Source organism: Xyrauchen texanus, chromosome 20 (genome assembly GCF_025860055.1).
Source record: "Xyrauchen texanus isolate HMW12.3.18 chromosome 20, RBS_HiC_50CHRs, whole genome shotgun sequence".
In the NCBI taxonomy this organism is placed as follows: domain Eukaryota; kingdom Metazoa; phylum Chordata; class Actinopteri; order Cypriniformes; family Catostomidae; genus Xyrauchen; species Xyrauchen texanus.
In genome coordinates, this window is record NC_068295.1 from 32,771,376 (window position 1) to 32,799,005 (window position 27,630).

Genomic DNA, 27,630 nt, shown 5'->3' on the forward strand with positions numbered 1-27,630 from the left:
TAATGCACAGATATATAAATAGTTAACTAAACAATATTTTACAAGTATTTTGTACAAATATTTTACAATCGATGCTGTACAAATGACTAGAAATAGGCTAGATGAACACTCCTCAATCTGCATGCTAAATCAAACTATAACCTACGTTCTTGTATGATAACAGAAAACTGGCTAGCAGAAGAAACTGCATCACAGTTGAGCTAGCTAACACCACGATAGCTAGCCTTTTAAATTGTCAATGAAATAGTGTTAGCTATCTTACATTGCATATCTGATTTACTGGCTAGCTAGCTACTGTATAAACATATTTTGATTTAGAATTTTCTAGTTAAACTTTAATACCGTAGATCAAATATATTTACCCTAGTAATATCATCAAAACTTACTTGACTGGATGTTGACCTTGAGCTTAAATGCAGTAGTGTGCATCAATCGTCCTTCTGTAGTAAGTAGCCTGCAGTAAGTAGTGTGCTGTGTGTATGTGATTGAGGAATGCGCAGGGTAGAAATTCCACTGAATTTGCATTAAATCTGGTTGTTTGGGTTGTTTACTAAATTTAATTTCCCTGTTATTGGCTAACCTGCAAATTTCCAGTTTATTCACGTTAATTCCCATGGAAAGTTTCCAACTTTGAAAATTTTGCAACCCTAGTACTAACCTTGCACTCTTTGTCAAGCTGGCCCTGTCTTGTCACTCTGCTGGTTTGCCCGCATTGCTCAGGTTGTGGTTTGCCTTCCAGTCCTCGCTGAGTTCAGCCTGGTAATCCACAAAGGAATTCCGCTCTATGTCCACGTGCCAGGGATCTACACTACTTTGTTGCTCGCATTGTCCGCTGGACATCTCTCTCATCGGCAAGCTTCTATGGAGGACGCTGCCAAGCTCCTCCTGACTTCCACGATGCACAAATTCCTCTGACGAACACACTACTCTCTACTCTGTGCGGTGGCACATTACTGACTTTATTAATAAATATTTTTGGAACTGTTACCTCTGCTCTTGGGTCATTCTTTCCAGCACCTACAGTATATGCTACAAAATAATCTGGCCACAACATAGACTCCAATCTTTGCTCTGGCCTTTCTCAGCTGGGAGTTCTGCTGGGACGTCTGCAAGTCCAGATCTCTGTCACTAACCAGGCTTTGTATTCTGGACATTTTGAAGCCTGCATTCCGTATCTTACACTGTATTCAGATGAGGCTAAATCCTGCAGCGCATTCATCTCACAGTGTTCCCTGTTCTTTACATTGCAACTCTCCACTTTCGCCTCGGACACCATTAAGGTGGCTTGTGTCATTACACTCCTCACCAGTAGGGCTGGTCAATGGGGCACTGGTTTGTGGGACAACTGACATCCCATCTGCGCTTCATTTCAAACATTTATTTCAGAGCTCCTCCAACTGCTGCCGGTCCCTTCGAGACCCTGGTCACACATAGCCATGGATTTTGTAACTGGTCTCCCTCCCCTCTCATGGCAACCCAGTCATTTTGACTGTAGTGGATCAGTTCTCGAAGGGGGCTCACATTATTCCACTCCCTAAATTACCTTCAGCATGGGAGACAATGGTAGCAGTCATTCCACATTCATGGCCTCCCAGTTGATGTGGTTTCTGATAGAGGCCCCCAATTTATGTCACATTTTTGGGCAGAGTTCTGCCGAAAGCTGGGGGCTTCAGTGAGTTAATCCTCTGGGTTCCATCCCAAACAAATGGACAAGCTGAGCAGGTGAATCAGGAGCAGGAGAAAGTTTTGCGTTGTGTGACATCACATAATCAGTATTCTTTGAGCGATCATTTAGTCTTGTTCGAGTACACCCATAACTCCTTGCAGATGTCATCTACGGGTTTATCGCCTGTATTGTTTCGTAATTTGCTCTCCCTCATGTTTTGCAGGCGCGCTCAACTGGCATGATCTGCGTTTCCATGGGTACGTGCATTGTTCATGCTACTGAATGTAGCCTGAACACCTGTTCCAGCCTGATTGCACACCCTACATATGCCCTCATGTTTCTCTGTTTCTTTGCCAGATTATTATGCTAAGTTGAGTACTAACCTTGCTCTCCTTTTCTAGCTGGTTCTGTTTTTTCACTCTGTTGGTTTGCCCACTTTGTTCGGGTTGTGGTTTGCCTTCCAGTCTTCACTGAGTTCAGCCTGGAAATCCACAAAGAAGTGCCAATTTTTTTTAACTTAATGTTACTGAGTTTATATTACAGCATAAGTAATGACTTTCGTCATGTCGAACTAAAATGAAGTACCTAATTGTTACTGTGTTAATGGTGTGGTTAAATGAATAGTTCACCCAAAAAAGAAAATTCTCTCATCATTTACTCACCCTCACTTTCTTTCTTCTGACCACAAACAAAGATTTTTAGAAGAATATCTCAGCTCTTTAGGTCCATACAATGCAAGTCAACAGGCTCCTAAAAGCACATAAAGGCAGCATAAGCATAACAGTAATCCATAAGACTCTAGTGGTTCAATCCATGTGTTCTGAAGCAATCCAATCAGTTTTGGGAGAGAACAGACCAAAATATAACTTATAATAAATATAAAATATAAATTTTTCACTATGAATCTTGATATCTGCAGTTTCTATGGCAATCATGATTTTAAGCTTGATTACACTTCCTATTGCTTGACACATACACAGACCACTAGATGGTACTATAAGAAGTGTATATTGAGCTTGAAGTCATGTTCACCAAAGAGACTACCGATTCAAAGTTTTGGTCACCATTCAGTTGCATTGTATGGACCTGCAGAGCTGAAATATTCTTCTAAATATATTTGTTTGTGTTCTGCTGAAGAAAGAAAGTCATACACATCTGGGATGGCATGAAGGTGAGTAAATGATGAGAGAATTTTCATTTTTGAGTGAACTTTTCCTTTAAGGCTTGTGAGACTTCAGTCAGATACATTTGAATACATGAATACATTCACTTCACTAGGTCATTGTAAATGGTCCTGTGGTGTAGCTAATTAATTTCTAAAAATGGTCCATTGTTAGATCCAGTATCTTAGTAGATCTCTCTCTCCGTCATAAGATATCCAAATATCAGAGTTTTGTCTGATAACCAAAACCAGTCAACATCAAACCTTGTTATGTTAACTCTTCTACCAGCCCAAGAGGCAGACAGAGTCAGCAGGGGAATATAGCAGAAGGCAGAAGACGATGTGATGGTAAAAATGAGCAGATTTTATTGAATAATCTTAGTTGTGTCTTTTTTAGCGCTCAGTTTGACTTTTGCGTGATCAGCACTAACTCAACAAGTGTTACAATGCCAAGCAAAGACAATGGAAAATGACTGCTTCACAACATCGTCCTGTGACGTGGGAGACCTTGAAATGGAGACAGCTCTTTATCTCTAACTTGCAAAGACAATACAGCACACAACATGAGATTAAACTGTAAAAGAATATAAAATGAAAGGTAATAAGTAAAAATGAATATAAAGTAATGAGTACATATGTAAAAAATGTACAGATGTATATTTGTCCTTTTGAAGCCGCAGACACACAGGTTACCATTATAAAATTAAATTAGATCATTATGTAGTCTCTCATTTAATTTGAGGTCATAAAACTGCATGCATAATAATTAGAAAAGAAAAATCTAAATACTATTTAAAGATCTTTAGATATCTTGTAGCATGTCACACCACAGGACATGTCAACTTTCAGAATTTCATGTCCACTACCTATAAATGTAGTGTAATGGTGCTTTAGGTTGAGAGTTCTTGGGCGAGTATTGTAGGTCACAGTCTGTGGAGGAGTTAACCATCAAATTCCTTTGCTAAGAAAGCATGCTGGTCTATCAGAGTACAGTTTATGTTGGCAGTGACCGGCATTTGGTGTTTTTAAACCAGTCTGCCAAGCTTCATTTGGTCCAGTGTGTTTTAGTGCTTGTGTGTTCAATGTGTTGTATGTGTTCAACCAGGATTAGAGGTCTTTTTAAGTTGGTCTGGGTGGAGCGCAGTGTGCAGAGCATCAGCTGTGGGCAGAAAGCTTGATAATGTGAAGTAAAACAAGGAAAGGGTTTAGCTATAATTTGGCATGGCGTTTCCTTTAACTGTGCCTCTCATTTTAGAAACACATACTTGAATTCCAGAGCTCTCCGTCTCTCTCTTTCTCTCTCTGGATGTCTCTCCTTTTCTGCTCTGTGGCATTCTCTTTCTCCCTCTCCTCTCCCCACTTTTTCATTTCGATGTTTGAAATATTTAGATCATTTATGTAACCCAGTGCAGGCCATTTTTAGCGGTTTCTAAAGCCACTAGCAAATCAGCACAACTGTGTAAAAGCAGGATCCATCTCATCATGTATCCATCAGTAATCTCTCATTTTTCTTCTCCCCTTTTCTTCCCAATTTGGAATGCTCAATTCCCAATGCGCTCCAAGTCCTCGTGGTGGCGTAGAGACTCGCCTGAATCTGGGTGGCGGGGGATGAATCTTAGTTGCCTCCGCATCTGAGACGTCAATCCGCTCATCACGTGGCTTGTTGAGTGCGTTACCGCGGAGACATAACGCGTGTGGAGGCTTCACGCTATTCTCTGCGGCATCCACACACAACTCACCACGTGCCCCACCAAGAGCGATAACCACATTATAAGGAGTTTACCCCATGGTACTGTACCCTCCCTAGCAACTGGGCCAGTTTGGTTGATTAGGAGACCTGGCTGGAGTCACTCATCCACATTTTCTGGATTTGAACTCGCAACTCCAGGGGTGGTAGTCAACATCTTTACTTGCTGCAGTAATCTCTTTTAAATAATTAACTGAAACACAGTTGAAGCATTATGTAAAATACTTTAAGCTTTTTTTAAGCTGTCTCTACTGGGGTGCTTGTAATTGTGATTACATAATGGTTGTCCATGGTATAATTATACAAAATTAGTTTAGCTTTTCCTGAAGGAAATACCAGTGCTGGCATGGCAGCAAAGAAATTGCATTAAAGTTTAGGCATAAAAGTGATAATTTAACCAAAATTTATAATTCTCTCATAATTTATCACCCTCATGTCGTCTCAAACTAGTATGACTTTCTTTCTTCTGCAGAACACGAATGAAGATTTTTAGAAAATAATTTCAGCTCTGTAGGTCCATACAATGCAATTGAATTTTGACCAAGGACATAAAGTCAGCATAAAAGTATTCCATAAAACTCCAGTGGTTTAATCCATGTCTTCTGAATTGATCCATTCAGTTTGGGTGAGAACAGACCAAAATATAATTCCATTTTCACTGTACATCTTGCCATGGCAGTGTTTTTAAAAGGTGTTTTTGTTTTGGTCCAAAACATTCAAGCTCCAAATACATAAAAACAGCATATAAGTAATCCAACATCTCGGTTGGTTTAATCCATGTCTTCTGAAGCGATATGATTGAGAAACAGACCAAAATTGAAATCCTTATATTCACTTTTTAACTTCTATAATCTGAAATATTACCAAGTGAAACAGGAATTAAAGCAAGAAGAAATGTAAAGCAGGATCTGATTTTGTTCATCAGAAATTGATTGTATTATGAAAAGTGGGAGTTCCATACCAGTATGGAGCCAGGTGGTATGAGGGGAGGGGTTGAAAACATAAAAAAAAGTAATGTTTAACCCTTAAATGCATGGGTGTTTGCCAAACATTACTGGGGTCTTTAGGGACCAGCATGGATATCTATCAAAATGGATCTACAAAATGCCCAGAGAGTCTCAAATGTTAATTTTCAAGACAATTAGATAATAATATAATTTAATATATTCTGATATATTTTGCTGTTTTTTCATATATCAATGAAATGATGCAACAAATATAGAAGTTTGTGAAATTTATGCTTAAAACAAGATAAAGTTGTTTGCCAATGGGGTAAGAAAACGAAACTTGTTTTCCTTTTTAAACAAGTTTTTTTTTCTTATTCCATTGGCAAATAGTTGTTTCTTATAATAACCATAAACATTACTACATTATATTAGATCTTATTTTAGATCATTTTTCTTTTCAACTAAATTTAAGAACGGTTCGATATTTTTACTGGGGGGAAAAACTACCTAAAAACCCTAACCAGATTATAGGAATGAGGAATATCAATACAGTACCACTTTACAAGCACTACATCAAATTTGTGAAATATATATGTGAAATGAGGAAGCAAGCTAGATGGAATTGTTTGGGGCTGGACAGAGGGTGATTAGTCCTACTGTGTAGATTCACAGCCATGAGCACATATTCCTGTCCTTGTATCCTTCTGCATTCTTGTGAGCAGAAGTACTGCTTGTTTATGTAAATTATTGAACTGCCTCTTATGAATATTGCACACAAGCCTTTTCACCTTTTCTTGATGCATAAATTATTTAGATTTGGTTATGACATTCAAAACACATTTGTATTTTCACCTGGCAGTCGCTTAGGAATGCTGTTAATAAATTGTAATCATATTTTTAGAAGATATTTCTGTTTCTATATTCTGAAGGTATTTCTGATTGTTTGGTAGTTATTGAGTACACCCCATTTTATACTAGCTACAATCTTCATTTTTGGGTGAACTATTCTTTTAAGTGAATTCTTTTAACTTCATCTACGCTATTGAGTGGGTGAGAAAAAAAGGGGTGGAGATCGGCAATACAGAGATATGACAAAGTGTTCTCTCTGAAAAACAATTTTGGCCTGTTATGTAATGTTGTTTAAAGTTTCAAGCTGATGGTAATGGATTGTGGCTTGTCCTATATTCAGCAGTGTATCTCTTGTTGCTGGAGGCTGAACTGTGTACTGTTTTGATCCGTGTATCCTGTTCTATATGTCCCCTGCATGTGATTTTTGCAATACATTGATTAAACCACTGATATCTTACAGGTCAGTGACTTATTGAATGAAACTATCCACCACTGGATGGCACTAGCATACAAATGGATTATTGATGCACAGTGTAATGCCTACCTGTAAAGGAAATTACATGCACCCTAATACTTTAAATTTTGTATTTAAAGAGACAGTAAATAGCAATCGTAAGCCACATCCTAATACATTCTCTGTGCCAGTATACACAAACACATAGGCTATGTTTTGAATAGCATTTTAGCACGCTACTTTTAGTGTTTCTGCAGTATGCGGTGTGTATACTGTGCATTGTATGCACATTTTCTATGTGACCTACTGCTACATTTTACAACATGTCTAGTGAACAAGAAAGCTGGATATTGCACAGTTGTTTATTGACTTATGCTGCATACATGTGCAATCAGAATAATCCTATATCCCACTTCTGAAGTGGTAATTATGAGTAAGTTGTGTTCAAGTGTTTTGTTGTCGGAAAGAACAGGAAACATGGACGACTCCAGGTTCATGCATACATATTTCTTGAGAAACTTTTATTTTGACACCATAACACATATTTCTCAGCTTGCTGACAATATTGCAACTTTGTTCAAATAAAAGCTATTTTCACGGTGTAAAAATGTACAACATGCATCAAATGGTTGCTGATATGCATAAATGAATATTACCGGAATGGCAAGCGCTAATAATTAGTTGTATTTAGAAACCTTACTCTCCTCCGCCATGTTGGAAGTTTACATCTCTTCCCAATTCAGATTTTAATTAATGATGCATATTGGTAGTTTCATTTTTTTAGATAAAAGTGCAAGCCACTTTCTAAAAGATTCAGTGTATACTGCTCAGTATGCAGTAAGCTTGGGCTAAAAATGTATTCACGATATGATGTAGTGCAAAGCTGCAATTCATTAAATGAGAAAGATTCTCTGCACGCACTTCTCGCTGCACGTTCTGTATATGTGAAGCTCTGTTCTCTGTACTGTTACACATACTCAAAGCATGTGGGAGTGAGGCTAATTTCACATTTGTTTAATTCCAAATAAATATATAAAAAAATATATGCTTGGCCGCTAAAAATTACTATCCAAATCTAAAGTAACCTCATAAATCTGGGTTTTTGTGGACAGGAGTGTGGAGCAGAGTATTTCACTGCATTAAAAGGCCATTGTCAACTCTACAACTTCCTTCAGTGTACTGCCAAAATAAAAGCTTCTGCCAAAATAAAATGCAGGTTAATACAAGCAGCTAGTATTTAGGTTCTGTGTCAGTTTGCTTTTTCTTGTACTACTTGTAAATGTTGTTGTATTATGGCACTTTTCCACTGCACCTTACGGTTCGACTCGCCTCAACTCTACTCGCTTTATTTTCTGAGCTTACATTTCCACTGCAGTTAAGTGCAGCATCAACGTGGTTGGGATTATAGGATGATCGTCATAGTTGCGCCACTTCTACTGCTGTGACATCATCTTAAACAGGACACAAACTGACCAAATCAATAACACAAACGCTAGCTGTTAGCTACTACCTCATTGTGCTGCATAAAGCAGTTGTTGCATGGTGATTTTACACAAGTGTAACAGTTAAATTGGCCTGGTTATTTTAGAAGCAAGCTTCCAGTAGCTGGTCAACTAAATAAAGTGAAGCTTTCAAGCAGAGTATAGAGTTAACTTAACAAAACGTACCATCCACCATCGTGGCTGAGTCCAGCACACTCTCCCTCCCATTGCTCGCCGGTTTAGATAGCGCCAATTTGGTTGAACAAATTCCACTTCTCTTACGAGAGGTTCTTTCGTATTGCGTAAGCTAGCTTACGCTACGGGAAAGATTAATCTTTTCTGAGATATTGAAGCCAAAAAATTATCCTTAATTTTTGTATCCATTGTCAACGCAGTGCGGCAGCTGCAGACCTTGAGCGAGCTAGCTAGCGAGTCTTTCAGATTCAGATAAATCCCCGTCACAGGCCATTCTTGAGATTCGCCTTCGACGGCCAGGTTTATCAATACACCGTCCTTCCGTTCGGCCTGTCCTTAGCACCCCGTACTTTCACGAAGTGCATGGATGCGGCGCTCGCACCCCTGCGGAGTCAGGGTTTGCGAATTCTGAACTATTTGGACGACTGGCTGATTATGGCTCAGTCACATATGGAGCTTCTGTCTCACAGAGCAGTTCTCCTCAGCCATCTGAACAGTTTCGGTCTTGCAGTCAATTGGACCAAGAGCTCACTACAGCCCAGTCAGACCATTTCCTTCCTGGGAATAGAACTAGACTCCGTGGCAATGACGGCTCGCTTATCTACACAGCGCGCGACGCCGTGTTCAGCGACTAGCCGCATCTTTTCAGATGAACAGCCTCACGCCTCTGAAGAAATTCCAGAGAGTGCTAGGTTACATGGCCTCAGCCGCAGCAGTACTTCAGCTGGGTTTACTGCACATGCGCCGCTTCAGCATTGGCTAAACACCGGCGTCTCGCCGGGCTTGGGCCACAGGCCGCCAGCCCATCAAGGTGACTCAGACCTGCATATCAGCTCTGCAGCCCTGGACAGTGGCCGAATGGTATCAGCGGGGAGTGACAATGGGAGCTGTATCTCGCCGAAAAGTCATCTCGACAGACGCGTCCAACACAGGTTGGCGGCGGTCTGCGAGGGCTCTCCGGTTTTCGGCCTATGGTCAGTTCAGGAAAAGCTCCTTCACATAAATTGTCTGGAAATGATAGCGGTCGAGTACGCGCTGCGTGCGCTTTCTCCCAGTCATTCAGGGTCACCACGTCCTGGTCCGTTCGGACAACAGATCTGTGGTATCCTACCTAAACCGTCAGGGCGGTGTCAGATCCAGGAACCTCTTCCATCTGACAAAACGCATACTGAGTTGGTCCCAGTGCCACCTGCGCTCGCTGAGGGCGACGCGCGTGCCAGGCCACCTGAACGACGGCCCGGACAGACTGTCCAGAGACAATATTCCCCAGGGAATGGTCCCTGCACGCTCAAACAGTCCAGACGTTATGGCACCTATTCGGCAGAGCAGAGATAGACCTCTTTAGCGTCCAAAGAGAACTCTCACTGCCCAATATTTTTCTCGAAGCGAGGACGCGCTGGCCCAGGACTGGCCCAGACGCCCGCTTTACGCCTTCCCTCCCGTCTCGCTATTGCCACAGGTAATGCAGAGGATCAGGGAAACGCGTCACTCGGTGCTCCTCATAGCCCCGCGTTGGGAGAATCAGACATGGTTCCCGGAGCTTACGCAGCTGTCACTGACAGCGCCGTGGCCCATCCCAGTGAGAGCAGATCTCCTCTCTCAAGCTCGCGGCACAATCTGGCATCCCCACCCAGAGCGCTGGGCGCTGCATGCGTGGGTGATCAACGACTACCCGTCGCTCTGCCAGAAGGAGTAATAAACACCATCATACATGCTAGAGCCCCTTCCACGAGAAGACTCATGGAAGACTCAAAATGGTCTGTGTTCTCAAAATGGTGCACCGACAGAGACCTGGACCCATGGACATGTGGGGTGTCGTCGCTGCTCGTATTTCTACAAGAGCTGCTGGATAAGGGCAGATCCCCATCCACGCTCAAAGTGTATGTGGCGGCCGTTGCGGCGTTCGCTGAACCCCTGCACGGCCAGTCATGGGGTAAAAACGAGCTGGTCATCCGGCTTCCTCAGGGGAGCTAGAAGGATGAACCCCAGCGCCCCCATCGGTTCCTATCTTGGATCTTTTTATAGTTCTCGAAACTATGAAAGCCCCCTTTCGAACCACTTCAATCCGTGGATTTGAAATACCTTTCACTCAAAACCGCTTTTCTGACTGCCCTGTCATCAGTCAAACGTGTGGGAGACCTTCACGCGCTGTCTGTCAGCGCTGCGTGTCTTGAGTTTGGACCAAGTGACTCCAAGGTCATTTTAAAGCCTAGACACGGCTATGTTCCCAAGGTGATCGGTACTCCTTTCAGAGCACAGGTCATTTCCCTATCGGCGCTGCCAGCACCGGATAGCTGAACGCGACGCCAATCTCCTTTGCCCGGTCAGAGCACTGAGATTGTATACTGCGCGCTCCGCTGCTTTCAGACGCTCCGAGCAGCTTTTCGTTTCGCTCGAGGGCGCACCAAAGGTCTCACCGCCTCGAAACAGACACTATCTAGATGGATAGTGGACGCTATTGCTGCTGCATACGCGTCAAAAGACCTGCCATGCCCGTTGGGCATTAGGGCTCACTCCACTAGAGGCATGGCATCCTCGTGGGCATGGTCCAGCGGAATTTCCATTCACGACATATGTGTGGCAGCGGGATGGACTTCCCCTCCACCTTTGTCAGATTTTACAATATGGAAGTGCCCGCTCTGCAGGCAAAACTACTAGCGGTTTAATACGCTACAGCTCCCCTGGTGAGCTGCACTGATGGGACACATTCCACACAGACCGGCACCGCCGCTCTGTCGTTCCGGTCCTACTATGTGCTTATGTATTACACAATCAATGACCCGCATTCTTGCCGGCCAAATATTATTTCCCCACTCATAAGGGCTCCCCGGGTCCCCCTTAATTCCCTGGGGCTCATACAGTGGATGCTTGGCGCGACGGCGTTGACAATGGGTTCCGTAGCGTAAGCTAGCTTACGCAATACGAGAGAACCTCTCGTAAGAGAACGTATCGGTTACCTAACGTAACCTCGGTTCTCTCTAGATGAGGGAACGAGTATTGCGTAGCCGGCCGTGCTTCGCGCCACGGCGACTTTTCGCTTCAGTCAATGAAAACCAGGGTTCCAGCCTACGAACTACGCTTATATGCACTCTAGTCACGCCCATTTTGGCGGGCTTTGATGCAGTGAGCGCGGACGCCTCTCATTGGATGCGAGTTCGCCCAAGCTCGTCTATAGGTTGCAGCAGTTGCCGCAGAGCAACCTATGAGCTCGCTAGCTAGCTCGCTCAAGGTCTGCAGCTGCCGCACTGCGTTGACAATGGATACAAAAATTAAGGATAATTTTTTGGCTTCAATATCTCAGAAAAGATGAATCTTTCCCGTAGCGTAAGATAGCTTACGCAATACTCGTTCCCTCATCTAGAGAGAACCGAGGTTACGTTAGGTAACCGATACGTTTTCCTTGATGGTTCTGTAGTCACTTTTTTATTTTTTTACTTTTTCCTACACTGTTGGTAGGTCCGGTGGTAGCCGTGTGGGCCAACAGCTGAGACATTTCCTGAGAGACTTTTTTGTTTTGCTCATTGCTAACGAGTGGACCGTCTGCACCTCGTTTATTGACCACAGCGTGGTTTTGCGCACAGACATTTCTTTTTCCACAATTCGAAAGTTGCATAAACAAATGATACTGTTTTCGCTGTTACTAACTTTAAAACTAGTGGGTTGATGTCACGTGTCGGAAATCCAGTGACGCTGGTAGTGACGATTCTCTCTGACCAATCAGTGATCTGCAGGATTTTGACGTCACATTTAGTATCGGCTCAGCTCGCTTGGAACCTTGACCGAGGTGGTACTAAAAAAAGTATCAGGTACCATCCACAGTGGAAACCCCCTAAAAAGCGAGCAGAGTCTAGTTGAGTAGAGTTGTATCGTGCAGTGGAAAAGCCCCATTATTGTTGTTTTAATGGCTAATTTAACATCTGGCCGAGGGACAACAGTTGACAATTAGCCAGTTGGCTAACACTGACACTTTTACAGTGATGTCGATTAATGTGCACTGTCGCTCAAAATAAATGTGGTCAAATAAATGTTAAGAAAATATTACAAAAATGTGGTGCTGTTTTATAATAATAATAATAGTTGTTGTTGTTAATATTATACAATACTATATTTCCATAATAATTTCTTAACTTAATAGTAACTTATTATTGAGTTCCAACATATAATGATGAATGTGGGCTGAGACCCTATCACAAAGTCAACAAACAGGTGTGACTCAAGTGTGAACACCATTTTTTTCTTAACAGTATTTCTATTGGCAGTTGGGCTTGTTTGCCCATAACTTAATTTTGTTCAAAAGGAAACACCTATTCATTGTTTTTTATGTTAATAATCATATTGCAGTTCAAATTGCTATCTCAATATTTTTCAAAATAACCGCAATAAGATATTTATATGCTCAAATCGTTCCACCCTACAGCAAGTATTCCATTCGATTCTAAACACAGCCATACACCCATTTACATTTTGTAGGCTACTGCTACATTTAGTTGTATTACATTTGTCTTTAATGGTGTATTTGTAAAATGCTCACAGTAGTGGAACTGTTAAATATCTATGTTCGACTCTTAACATCTCTTATGTAAGCTCTTTTACATCATTAGAGAAAGATTTAGCAGGGTTTATGTGAACATGGTTTAAGCCCTTTAGTGTGAGTATGCAGTGCCTCTGTGCTGATGTGAAGAATTACATTACTCTTAAACTTTCTCAGTCTGCCAGTTGTTCCTGTCCAGTGTAGCAGAAGTAATGATGGGAGGGTCTTAATACTCAACACATCAGTCTAGAGGCAATACCTAAATTCAAGAAACTAGTTGTGCTTTTTGAAAAATAGTCTTAGTTATTCTTAGTGTCTTCAGTGTCATACTACTTTTACTACAGTATATAGTATGTATAAGGTGCACAGTATATGGACAAAATAACTTGATGACCAATGATGTAATCTGAATTATCCAGATTCTGTAATTAACATCAGCTGATTTAAAGAAGTAAAAAAAAAATAGTTGGCCCTATTATTTGATCAGATTGCCAAATATTAAATATCAAGTGTGTAATTTATGTACCTTAACATCACCAAACAGAATTTGAAAAATAACTTTTTTAAACACTCCCCTTGTCTGCCATTGGTCATACAAATAGATAGTCCTGCCTCAAAGAAATAGAGCAATGTTTGACAATGCTGTAGTGTTTACACTTCAGGAAATCAACTTAAGAATGGCTTACTTATAGTTGTCCCTGCATATTCAGCTGGGAAAGGAGAAAATATCAACTTTAAGATGTTTTTACACAAAATTGGAATAGAATGCAAAATACGCTTTTTTTTTTTACTTTTGAGATGAAAACCGTACATCAATTAAATTGGCAACTTGATGAGGTCATGTGGTAACCATGAAGCATACAACTGTTTGAAACATTTATTGTTGCATAAAGGTTTCACATACTATACAGTTTGAAGAAAAAGTATGTGAACCCTTTGTAATAGCTGGTTTTCTGTATTAATTGGTCATAAAATTTGATCTTATCTTCATTAAAGTCACAGGTTTAGACAAACACAATGTGCTTAAGCTAACAATACAATAACAATTATTATCTTTCATGTCTTTATTAAACACATCCCATTAAACAGTGCTGTGGAAAATGTAAGTGAACCCTTGAATTTAATAACAATTGATCCTCCTTGGGCAGCATTAGCCTCAACCAAGCGTTTCATTTAGCTGAGTATTAGACCTGCTCAACGATGAGAAGGAATTTTGGACCATTCTTCCTTACAGAACTTTTTCAGCACAGCCATATTCTTAGGATGTCTGGTGTGAACGGCTCTCTTGAGGTCATTTTAATGGTCATAATGTCTGGGCTCTGACTTGGCCACATCAAATGGTGGATTGAATATTTTTGATGACATACTATAGTGTATTTACTTGAATGTTTAGGGGCATTGTCTTGCTGCATCACCCAACTGAGCTTCAGCTGGCGCACAGCCACCCTGACATTATCCTGTTGTTTATCTTGATAAACTTGGGAATTTATTTTTCCCTCGATGATGGCAAGCGGTCTAAGGCCCCAAAGCAGCAAATCAGACCCAAATTATGATGCTTCCTCCACAGTACTTTGCCATTGGGATGTTTTTGTGTGTGATACCTTTTTTATGCCATATGTAGTGCTGCGTGTTCTTCACAAACAATTAAACATTGTTTTTATCAGTCCATAAAACATTTTCCCAGTAGCGTTGTTGAGTTTCAAGGTGGTCTTTGGCAAACTTCAGATGCGCAGCTTGGAAAGCAGCGGCTTCCTTTGTGGTGTCCTGCCACGGACATCATATTTGTTTATTGTTTTCCATAGAGTAGACTCATGAACAGAGATGCTAACCAGTTCCAATGATTCCTTCAAGTCTTTAGTGGGCAATCTGGGGTTCTTATTTACCTCATTAGCACATGATGAGCCCTTTGAGACATCTTGGCTGGACGGCCACTTCTAGGTAGAGTAGCCACAGTACTAAGCCATCTCCATTTATAGACAATTTGTCTAACTGTGGACGGATGAATATCTAAGCTCTTCGAGATAACTTTTTAACGCTTTCCAGCTTTATGCAAAGCAACAATTCTTGATCGTAGGTCTTCTGAGATCTCTTTTTTGCAAGGCATGGTCCACACTAGCAGATGCTTCTTGTGAATAGCAAACTCAAAATGATGTATTCAATATGTACAAGAACAATACAATAATTTGTGTGTTATTAGTTAAAACAGATTGTGTTTGTACATTATTTCAATCCAGATTTTAAGACAAAATGATGCATAAATGCAGGTAATTCCAAAGGATTCACATACTTTTTCTTTCCACTCTTTGTGCAGTACATTAGTATTTTGTTCCATAGTGATATTTTAACTGTTAAATACACTATTTACAGACTCTCAAGTCAGATGAGGATACAGGAAGCAACAAGGAGTCCACACACAACTATTTTGTGGCACAAGGTACAAAATATTTCTGTTGTGGAACAGTGCCATTAATTTAGAAGGTTTGTGCAAAAATAAAAATGTGGCTCTATTTCTATAAAATGTAAAACCTGTATACCCAAGGCCAGTTGAATCAAGATGGCACAGGAAGTCCTCAGCATTCCCCCAACCCTCAACAGGAAGTGACAGATGGGCAGGTGAGGACAGTATGGGAGGAGCTGGGGGTTGGAGCCGCAGGATCATTAAACCGTGAGGAGCTGTCACTTGTCTGTGACCACATTGGCCTCAAGGACTTAAAATCAGAGGTACAGTCATATAACATTCTGTACTCTAAAGTACTCGCATCAACCATGTAAAATACCAAGACATTTTCTTTCATTTCTTTCATTTTCTATGTACATAGATTTCTGAAGTACATAGTATGCAAAATATTTTCTACATTTGCCAAAATGAGCCGTATACAGTAGAGCACCCATTTCTAATGTGACAAATAAAGTAATTATAGACACGATTTTTAACATTTATTTTAAATCATTATTTGATAGGGTTGCCAAAAAACATTATGCTAAAAATGTCATTAAAATTGCAAAAGATGAACATGGAATAATACCTATAGTTTCACCCACTTTAAAAAAACAATTGTTGGCCGTATACAGCACATACTGCACAGTATAAAATAGTAAGCTAGTATTCCATTCTGAACTTAGCCACTCTGTGCTGCTTCTTCGCTACTTCTTATACATATACAGAGATTATAGAGACATTTACAGTAGTTCACTGTATCTGTGCACAGGAGTTAGATGTTCTCTTCAGGAAATTGGACAAAGATCAGGACGGGAGAGTCAGTCTCAATGAGTTCCAGAACGGGTTATTCAGACAACACGACCATGCACCCATCTCTACCTCCACCCCTGTCCGACCCAAACCTCAGTGGTCTGTCTCAAAGGTCAGGATCAACTCTCATGGTCATGTTAATATCTGCTTTCTATTGCCAAACCAACCAAAAGGAAACTGTGTATGTGCATATGAAGTTTATGTTCAAATGAAGGCGTTGTTATGTTCAAACTACTACAAACTACTAGTCAAAATTTTGGACACACTTGACTGAATATGTTTTTCATGTTAATCTTAAACACATTTCATCTGAAAGTTTAAGCTTAAATGTTTGATACTAATTTTGTAGAATAATATAAAAAGTATTTATGTACGGATTTCTTGACAATTTTTTATTTTTTATTTTATAAAATAAAAAACCAATTGAGAAAATGGACAGAAGCATCCCAGGTGGCACCTCATGAAAATGGTTGAGAGAATGCCCAGTGTGTGCAGAGCTGTAAAAGTGACTACAAAATAAAATATTTAAATAAAAAAATACATAGATATATACAAATATATTTTAGAATTATTATTTAACACTTTGTGGTCACTATATAATTTCAATACTTTAAATGTGAAAAATAGTAATAAAAATAAAAGAAAGAGCAGGTGTGCCCGAACATCCGGTTATATGTGAGTGAGTATTTACACAAGACTTTTTGCACAAGTAGAGCAAGCACATTATTTTAACATGATCAATTCTGAGAGAAGCTTGAAAATGATTTGTAACAGCCATAAACGCAACATGAATCCCAGACTATTGCTGCCTTCATGTGCTATCAGAATGATCCTACTTCCCACTTCTGAAGGGGTAATTATGAGTACGTCGTGTTCAAGTGCTTTGTTGTCAGAAAGAACAGGAAACATGAACGACACCAGGTTCATGCATACATATTTCTTGAGGAACTTTTATTTTGACACTACAATACTATTCGCATAGCTTGCTGACAATATTGCAATTTTGCTCGAATAAAAGCGATTTTCACGTATAAAAATGTACAACATACATTAAATGGTTGCTGATAATCAGAAATGTATATGACCAAAATGGCAAGCGCTAACAATTAGCTGTAATTAGAAAACAATATTATTTTTCATTTCAGAAACTCTCCCCTGCCATGTTGAAAGTTTACAACTCCTCCCAACTGGGAAACGTGGATATTAAAATTATCTTTGAGTTTCCCAGTCATTCATGTGCAGCTACTGAGAGGGAAAGTCTTATTTGCGATAATACCAATATTTTTAAAGTATACATATTCCAGACATGACATTCAATCTTGAATAGTACCGGCATTAGTCACACTCTTTTAAAGGAAAATAATGGAAATATTGCAAAAATAGCGGTTTTTAATGCATTCCAGACAAGGAAGTTTGTAACAGAGCTGATTTTATACAATAAATAATAGAGTAAAACTTCTGCTACCATTTTTCTCTCAGCTATTGATCAATACTGTTGCTGTTCTCTGAGAAAGAATGAACAACCAAAGCTTCTCCAAGATCTTTTGGAAAGTGTTTTGTGTTTTTATAGCAGACAGACAAAGAGGCAGCTAAATGATTGCCTTCTGCCTGACTTTCAAAAAGGATTCATTTCAGAACTTACACGTTAAGCCAAGTTATTGAGGACTGCAGAGACTGGAACCAATTAACTTAATTGGGAAGGTGGAGCCTCTTTTTTACTCCAGTTCTTAGCAAAGCGCACATCATGTATATCTGTTCCATGGCCAAACCTGTTGGTCGCTCTGAGGAGATGTATTGCACCACAAGCCTCATACCTGCACGCGGTGTTTTTACATGGGAATGTAAAGACAGTTTGGAGTCCTTTAATGATGACATTTCTGAGGTAAATCACCAACAAAGGGATTTTACCCAGTGCAACCAGGCAAACAAATAAAATAAAATAAAACAAAACATTCAGATTTTCACACAAGGTTAGTTCACACACAAGTGAGAATTCTGTCATCATTTACTCACCCTCGTGTCGTTTTGCATCCATATGGCTTTTTAATATTCTTGGAACAGAAGAACATTTTTTGAAGAATGTTGCTGCTCTTTCCTATACAGTGAATGGGAACTGAGGCGGTCTCTGAAATATGGTTTAACATTTCTGTCCCACAAAAGTAAAAAAAAAAATGATGGCAGAATTTAAATTATTCTGTGAACTGTACCTTTTAAGGATTCTGTTTGCCAAATTTAGATTTGAAAGATTCTACAGATTAGTTTAAATGTTCAATGGTTCAACAAATACCGAATTGAAAGAATGTTTTGCAGTGACTGGAACTAAAATGAGGCTAAGCCAGCTTAGGGGTTACGACAGCAGAGGGACGTTTATTAGTGGTCAGTGCAATCATTTTGTTCGTGATTGAGGCTATTGCTCTGGCATTTCAAGGACAGCATTGTGTGGAGGGAGTGTGAGATCAAATTTTTCTGTGGTTTTCTTTACAGATTTTAGAGAACTGACTTTGCTGGATCATTTTGTATTTTTCTCATGTCGTTCCCTCTGCTCTCTCAGGCCCTTGAAGAGCGTGTGGTGCGTTCCACCTCCCCTTCATTACTGTCAGCCACTGTGGGTCAGAGGCTGTTGACCCGGCTGGATGATGGATCGGGATGCACGAGCCCAGAGAAAATCATCTCCCTCTGGACGGAGGAGGGCATTCACAACAGCAGGGATATTCTACAGGTAACCGAGTACTTTGATGTTTCTGCATAGATTAATGTGGATGAATGGCTACCAAATGACTACCCATGAGAAGACGTATTTGGTTTGTCTGAAGGCAAGCATCACTAATATTGTTCAAACTTGGGTTAAGAATTGAAACGCTTAACAAAATTATAACAGTTTTGCTCCTAGATTGTCCTGCACCGTTTGTGTGATTGACATGAATAATACCTCAAATCGGGCAGCTTATTAAGGATCTACATGTTTGCATAAAAATTGGATCATTGTTTTACTATACATTTTTGCATTGTGAACCTGTTTGCAGACTCTGGACTTTTCTCTGGAGGAGCGATTGTGTCTGGCTGAACTCACTCTGGCCCTGGACAATGAGCTTCTGGTCAGTGGAAACGGCATCCACCAGGCTGCTCTGGTCTCCTACAAGAACGAGATCAACTACTTGCAGTGAGTGTCACTTGCTGTGAAGTGAAGAGCATGGCAATTTGAGTGAATGGTTGCACTGTAGTGGATCTGTGTTGTATCTTTGTCTCCACCTGGAGGTGATAAGATGCCATTGTGTCAAAAAGTATTATTTATGTTGTATAGATATCATAGTTGAAACAATTACAAGGTGTCTTTTGATTTCTTGTCCAAACACCTTAAGTATTAAGGATATTTCACCCAGAAAGGAAAATGACATAATTTACTCACCCTGATGTTGTTCCAAATCCATATTGCTATCGCCACTCTTTTACATATAATGAAAGTGAATGGGGACTGGGTCTGTAAAGCTCCAAAATGACAGAAAAGAATAAAAAACAAAAAGTGGTCCGTACAGTACGGCTTATAGAAATGGTTGACCCAAAAATTTCAATTCTGTCATTTACTCACCCTCATGCCATCCCAGATGTGTATGACTGATTTTCTAATGCAGAAAAGATTTTTAGAAGAACATCTCAGCTCTGTTGGTCCTCACAATGCAAATGAATAGTGATGAAAATTTGAAGCTCCAAAATGTAAATAAAGGCAGCATAAAAGTAATCCATACGACTCCAGTGGTTTAATCCGTGTCTTCAGAAGCTGTTCAAGTAGTTTTGGGTGAGAACAAACCAAAATGTAACTACATTTCACTGTAAATATTAAAATTGGTCTCCTTGGCGATCATGATTTCAAGCTCAATTACACTTCCTATAGTACCATCTAGTGCTCTGCGAATGCGTCAAGCACTTGGAATGAAATCATGCTGCGAGACTGCAATGGCAATATGATTGGATCGCTTCAAAAGACATGGATTAAACTTACATTTTACATTTATGCATTTGGCAGACGCTTTTATCCAAAGTGACTTACAGTGCAATTATTACAGGGACAATCCCCCCGGAGCAACCTGGAGTTAAGTGCCTTGCTCAAGGACACAATGGTGGTGGCCATGGGGTTAGAACCTGTGACCTTCTGATTAACAGCCCTGTGCTTTAGCCACTACACCACTACCACTCCCACAAAACTTCATTTTGTTTGTTTACAGCAGAAGATAGTCAATCACATCTGGGATTGCATTTATAGGTGAACTATTCCTTTATATTACTCAAAGCAAACCCTCACATCAAAATATGATTCTATAAAACACATAAAGAGGCATGGTGTCGACGCACCATTTTAGTCCATACATCTTTGGCACTTTATTTTAGAGCTTTGGCAGAGGGCAAGATTATCAGTGAATAATGGCTTCAATTTCAGTTTGTTCCTCAAGCGAAGCTATTGTATGCTGTCAGAAAAATATAATGCGTGAGTCATACAGACTATTATTGTGCTTTTTGACATTTTGTATCTTGAATTGATCGGTCTCTATTCACTTGAATTATATGGAAAAGAACTTCCAGGATATTCTTCAGAAATTCAGAAGAGAAAGTCTTCGAGTAAATGGGTGAACTATCCCTTTTAAGATATTTAACTTGTTACAAAAAATGCATCAGAATGAATTATCTTATGGTGTGCTGGTTTTGTGTTCCAACTTTAGAGTTCTTGCAGACCAGGCCTGTCAGGAGAGGGACAAGGCCAAGGCTGACCTGGAACTGGCTGACCGCCGCAACCTGCAGCTGGTCCGAGAGGTGGATGATCGCCATGCCACCATGGAGTCTCTCAATGAATCTAAAATCAAGTAAGACTATTCTGCTCTTGGATGCACATATCTTCCACAGATGTGACCACATATTGTACAAGTGTTTTACAATGTCCTTGTCTCTTCCGTTGACGCAGGGGTCTGGAGCAGGAGTTCCGGGATAAGCTTACAGCACTGAGGAGTGAGTCGGAGTATGACAGTGAGGTGCTTCTAGAGCAGGTAGAGAAGGAACGGGAGAGACTCCAAGAGGAGATAAAACTGCTCAGGGCTCAGGACGCTAGTCTACAGGAGGACGTTTGCACTGCTGCCAAGGTAACCAAATTTATGTTTGTCATGATTTTAAAAGTCTTTTTGGTCTAAAGGCTTCTGCTTAAATGCTTGACAGTAGTATGTAGATAAATGCAAATGGTGTTTGCATAGGAATTTCTTTACAAACCAAACATTTTAAAAATGTTTTTAATGGCCTGTACAGGATAGAGAATGAAAAGCAGTCAATGATGAATGGCACATTTGGCCAGTACATGACGAAGATAGTATTATTAAAGGTTGAGTAGGTATTGTATGTAGCAGATTGCCTGGGACAATGGTCAGTTATATAAATAGAGAGTTGTATAAATAGAGAGTTGTATAAATAGTCTTATTCATCTAGATACACATACCACACAATTTTCTATTTTGCCATGGAATATTTAACTTGGGAACAATATTGTAATGGTATAAATAAGCCATCATAGTCTTCAGTGCAATTGACAACTGTCCCATTACCTTACAATCTGTAGCTACAGAACAAGACTCGTTGAAGAGGTGATCTGCCGTAGTTAGTGGTGTATATTTCTTTGAGCATGTCCGTGTGGTGTCAGGTTAAATAACTTCAGCTCTGTTACAGGAGAACAGTCATTTGGAGGAGGAGGTCAGTCTTCTGAAGGAAAAGCTGTCTGAAGCTGAGAGCACCGTCTCTAAACTACAGAAACAACTAGACCACCTGTTACAGGACAAGGTGACACATCTGAGTATCCGTTCTGTTTGCTGAAGCTTGTATCCCTTCAACATTAATAATTTCATTCTTTACTGATAATTGATCTGTGCTTGTTTTAATGAACAGTATGGTGGCCTTGATCCAAATGGGACAGGACTGCTAAATCAAGAAGAGCACTTCTCAGAGATCATTAAGGATTATGAGCAGCAGTGCAGGGTATGAGCGAGTCAGAGTATGTGTATGGCATGGTGGTTGGGTATTTTCTTGAAGTGAAGGGTTTTTGTGCTTTGGAGAGTTGTGCTTTGACTTTGACTTGTTAAAAATGGCAATTTATCTGGCTTACAGTTTTTAACTGGTGGACGATAATACAGGCAGGAAACAAAACTCTATAGATTTACATTAAGGGAGGGGCCCAAGTCATTTCTAGGGACCAGATTATCACATAGATTTGGGGTGAAATTTTTGACACTTAGTAAGCAATTACCCATAACACCCTAGCAACTACTTATAAATACACTTGCAACATAGTAACATGCTAGGCACCATTCTGAACACCTTAGCAATACCCTTGCAACAAACCACTTCACTGTAGTATCATTAGAGTTCAAATCTTGATTGAAGTTGCTCTTCGAGCATTATAGAGGAGTGTTTGTGAACCACTTTGAAAGCCTGTCATTATTTTGAGCTGTGAATTAAATGGTTTCGCAAATTCATAACTTTGTCTTTTGCTTTTGTGTGTTTCTAAATGCAGAAAGGTTTACATATGCAAATGACAGTTTCTTTGCCCCACAAAAATGCAGGAGTTGCAAGACAGGAATGACGAGTTACAGTCAGACCTGGAGCTGTTGAAGTCTCAGAGCTCAGGAAGGAGAACCAGACGATCAAGGGACAGTCTCTCTGGTCATACATGGTCAAGCCGAAAAGCTTTAACCACTGAATCAGATTCTGGTAAATTCACCAGTTGTATATTGCATTACATTCAAAGTTTAGTTGGCTGTGAATTTTATTCTGTACCGGTCTTGGTTACTTTTATAGTAGACCGTTTCTCTTTTGAATTAAATGACTCTCCTGTCTGTTTTGTTCTGTAGATGATCCTGAAATGAAGAAAGGTACATCTCCTCAGGTCAGAAAAAAGCTTCAGGTCACTAACAAGAATGGTGAGGAATTATGAAAAACAAAAGTTATTCTTTATATATGAAATACTCTTGCATATTTGTCATGGTTTGCTTTGGTATGTCTTTGCAGCTTTGGGTTTCTTAGAGAGTTTGTCTCCCCCTGTGAGCATCAAGACAGAACTGGCCATGGAGCAGCTGAAAGAAAGATACGAGCAGGAAGTTCAAGACTTAAAAATCCAGCTGGAGACTAAGGTAAAAGCGTAACATGTAACCACTTTGTAAATCCTCCTAGATGTGCACTTGCCACAGGTACTAGTTAACCCCTTAAGTTAGCTCCAAGTCATGGCAAATAATTATCCATTGGAATGGAGCTGAAGTTAACTGATGTTGTAGAGTGAGATGTCTATTTTCTTTCACCATTCAATGTCATTACATATTTTACATGGAAACAGGTGAACTTCTATGAGCGCAGTATGGAGCTGATGCGCCAGAATATGGAGGTTGAGAGAAAGGACATCTCGCAAAGCTTTAAGCTGGAGATCAGTGAATTGGAGGACCAAAAAGCCCAGGCGGAGGAGCGGGCAGACCAGATGCGACAGGCTATAGAAAGACTGGAAGCAGAGAGGGGTAGGACTGCAGGAAGATTCATGGGTCCGGAGCAGGAACGGCGCATTCAGCGTGAGCAGGCTGAATTGGAGCAGAACTATGCTCGTGAGATCAGTAACATTGTATTGCGCCTTACCTCGGAAAAAGAACAGCTGGAGGCAGAACTCAAGCTGAAAATGGACCAGGAAGTGCTGCTTGTTAGGTAGGTAGATTCTTAAACATTTTCCGGATCTTAAATCTGTCAGGTTAAGCTCTGTGAAGAGCTACAGCTCATCCACATTTGATGGTGAACTGATCTACCTTGTGAGAAGCCAGTTGGTCTGTGCAAATGCTGAGACGGTCTTTTAGACTCCTATTCAATGTTGTGATATTATCTCGTGTTTCTATATGGGTGCATCTCATGAAACCTGTCAAGAACAAATCAGGGGGTCATATTTCTCCCATCAATCAAAAAGGAATTAAGAAATATATTTTGCCCCTTCAAATCTTATTTTCATAAGAATTGAGCATAATTCTTATTACCATAGAAATGAAAAGTAATGTTTTTATATTCAAATGATAGTATTTGTTGTATTCATGTATTTTAAATGTATACACTTTCACACACACGCACACGGTACTGTGCAAAAGTCTTGGTCACATAAGATGTTTCACAAACATTTGTCTTAAGATTTTTATTTATATCTTCAGCTTTAGTGTGTCCGTAGTAAATGTACATTTTAGAGACTCAAACATTCCTTTTGCAAATAGAAAATATTAGAATAGAAGAACAGGGAGCCCTGCAACAGATGGTATGGCCCCCAAAGTGACCCCTTCTGAACATCGAGTCAGTCTGGGATTACATGAAGAGACAGAAGCAATTGAGACAGCATAAATGGATAGAAGAACTGTGGAAAATTCTCCAGGAAGCTTGGAAAAATAATTTCACCCAACAACCAAGAAAAACTACGTCGGTGTACTTGGGAGAATTGGGGCTGTTTTAAAGGCAAAGGTGGTCACATCAAATATATAGATGTTTACAGGACTTCATATGATGTTAATTTATCAATGGAAACTATTTATGGCATTATTTGTGTGTGTGTGTGTGTGTTTGCGCGTGTCCGTCCGTCCCCCTTTTGGCTGTCCTTCTGTCGGCTGGTCTTCCCCGCCTCCTGGGAATCTGGTAGTAAGAGAGGGGTGGGCCAGAGAGCGAGTCCAAAGAAAAAGAAACTCTGGTTCCCAAACACGCTGTCGACCGCTGCTCTGCCAGATGTGCAGCGGTTCTCCGTGACGCCAGGTGATGGCACTGGACCTCACCTCCTGGTGGACAGCAGTGTGCTCCTCCCGGCGGATGGCAGTGGGGTCCACCGCCTTGTGGTACTGGAGTGGTTCACCAGTCCTCCTCTGCGTCGTGACCCTCCATCAGCGGCAAGGGCTCTCGGACAGCACATCCCTCCTCCCTCCCGGGTTTTGGCACCAGTGTAACAGATAAGGTCTCTATCTCAAGGGAAAGGAGGCGGGAACCGGATTAAAGACTATTAATAAAACACTGAAGAATTTCAACAAACAATGATGCCAAAACGCACCGCGTTGTGCGTCTCTCTCAAACTGGCATCTCTGGCTCCTCTTTATCCCTCTCCCAGCTGATTGGGAGGATTCAGGCACTGGGTATATACTGTATATATGACCTGTACATGTTCTGGACAGGTTTCATGAGATTTATCCATTTACAATACATTTTTTATACTATTCTCAATGAAGAGTAATACTGTACATCTTGATATGGACCTCACCTTCATTATCTCCAAGAGAGTGTCTCTGGTACAAATCCTAAATTGCACTTGACTTGATGAACAATTTCATGTTTAATTGTATGTTCATTCTCTTAACCAACTTGCCCACACACTAAAATGAAAATTTTCCCATGGGAATTTAGTCATCAAAATGTAGCATATTGCTGTGTCCCAGGGAGAAGGCAGAGCAGCAGTTATTGCACATGAAGGCTCAGCACAACGAGGCTCAGCGCAGCCTACTCCACCAGCTGCAGGAGCAGTCTGAACGGCATCACAGAGAAGTTGGTGCATGGGAGTCCCGAGTACAGGAGCTTGAACAGGAAGCACGCAGGGAGCGTCTCCACAGCACTGAGCGTTGGGGTGAAGAACAAGCTCAGATTTGTAGTAGGGTTGCACAGGAAAGAAAGAAACTGGAGGAGGACCATCAGGAAGAGGTCAGGCAGCTGAGAGAACATATCCAATTCATGGAAGATCAAGCTGAGCTTGCATCCAGAGCTGAGGAGGAGTTGCTCACACTACAGAAACGGCTAGAAGATAAGCTGGAAGAGATGTGCGTACAGCTGGAGGACAACACCGTTTCCATGAAAGCCCAGGATGCCCTCATTCAGCGTTTGACCTCGGAGCTGCATGCCAATGAAAAGGAAATGGAGCTTCGAAATGAGAGAGAACAAAAGCTTGGTGAAAAACTGTCTCTGGTAGAGCAAAAGCTTAAAGTCGAGCGAGATAGGAGGCAAGAGCTTCTAAGGCAAAAGGAGCAATTACAGAAAGATAATGAAAAAATTGTTCAGGATAAGTTATCGCAGCTAGAGGAGAAACTTGTACAGGAAAAAGAGAAGGAACAGGGACTTCTTGATCAAATATCCCATTTGACAAAAGAGATGGAGAACCTGAGGTCCCAATCAGAGTCTTGGCAGAAAGAGATTGAAATGATGCAGGGCAGCAGTAGTCATCTATCTAATGCATTTGTTGAACAGCAAACACAGCTGAGGGAACAAGACAAAGAACTAGTAGAGCTTCAAGAAAACTTGTTAAAAACACATGAGGCATTGAAAAACCGAGATGAAGACCTCTTGAGACAGGCTTCCGAGCTAAACGCCATTGAACTGGAGAGAGACAGACTTCTAGAGGAGCTCAAGGGTCAATGCAGTGTTCTCAAACAGCTACAAATGCAGGTCAATAGTCTCACGGAGGAATGGGATCAAATGAACACGATCGAGCAAAACCTTCGATGCTCCCTTTGTATGGAGCAGGTTAAGGTTGCAGAGCTCCAAACCCTTCTAAACTCTGAGCAAGAAGAGACAAGGCGCCTTGAACAAGAAAACTCTAGTTACCGGCAAATTGCAGACCAGCTGTCATCTCAAATAGTTGAACTGGAGGCTGAGTCAACGAAAGTTAAAGAGAATATTGATAAACTTACACTGGAACTGCAAAACAAAGAGCACCAAATTCAAGAATTCAACTGTCAGCTGGAAGCCAAAGCCGAAGAGATGGATTTGCTCTGGAAAGAGGTTCAGCTAAAGATTAACCTGTTTAAGAACCTCAGTCAACTCTCAAGTCAGGTTCAGCTTTTGACCAACCAATTGGAAGACAAAAACAGAGAGCTGTGCTCTCTGAGGGAAGGGGCTGACAATACCAATAACCAGCTGCAGCAATCGCTGATGGACTCTCAAGCAGAGCTTCAGCAGATGGAGGAGGCATTTGAAAGTGAGAAGATCCAATTTAAAGAACAGCTTCTTGAGATGGAGGGGCTCGTCATGGCTTTAGAACTGGAGATAGACCCAGTCAATCCCCACAGGTTTGTGGATCTCTGGCTGGTAGATGACCGTCGAAATGGACCAAAAACACTAACCATTGCTGCATTGATCAATTCCATTTCTCCCATATGGATGCCAAGAGTTGATTGCCTTAGAGGCAATGTCATCACTCACTACTATTATGTCTTACCAAGAATGTTTGTCACAGAATGAGATTTTATTAACCATAGATGTGTGCTTTTTCAGGCCTCGTGCTGCATCTCACTAACTGAATGATACTTTGCCACTGACAAGCATGATTCAACTTGCTA

General features: G+C 40.8%; 1 protein-coding gene across 3 annotated transcripts in view; it reads left to right on the forward strand.

Annotated features, from left to right (window-relative positions):
• Nucleotides 1-27,630, forward strand: part of ninl (ninein-like) — a 39,858-nt gene that overhangs the window by 7,788 nt on the left and 4,440 nt on the right. For 2 of the 3 annotated variants that reach the window (XM_052151369.1, XM_052151370.1), the window contains exons 5-18: nt 15,400-15,466; nt 15,572-15,753; nt 16,242-16,394; nt 18,834-19,001; nt 19,306-19,442; nt 20,995-21,135; nt 21,234-21,408; nt 21,983-22,093; nt 22,199-22,288; nt 22,873-23,020; nt 23,161-23,229; nt 23,318-23,439; nt 23,640-23,995; nt 25,741-27,360. In XM_052151369.1, coding sequence (XP_052007329.1) covers nt 15,400-15,466; nt 15,572-15,753; nt 16,242-16,394; nt 18,834-19,001; nt 19,306-19,442; nt 20,995-21,135; nt 21,234-21,408; nt 21,983-22,093; nt 22,199-22,288; nt 22,873-23,020; nt 23,161-23,229; nt 23,318-23,439; nt 23,640-23,995; nt 25,741-27,360 — 3,539 coding nt within the window. The remainder of the gene's footprint in view (nt 1-15,399; nt 15,467-15,571; nt 15,754-16,241; nt 16,395-18,833; nt 19,002-19,305; nt 19,443-20,994; nt 21,136-21,233; nt 21,409-21,982; nt 22,094-22,198; nt 22,289-22,872; nt 23,021-23,160; nt 23,230-23,317; nt 23,440-23,639; nt 23,996-25,740; nt 27,361-27,630) is intronic. The other variant, XM_052151371.1, reaches the window with a different exon arrangement.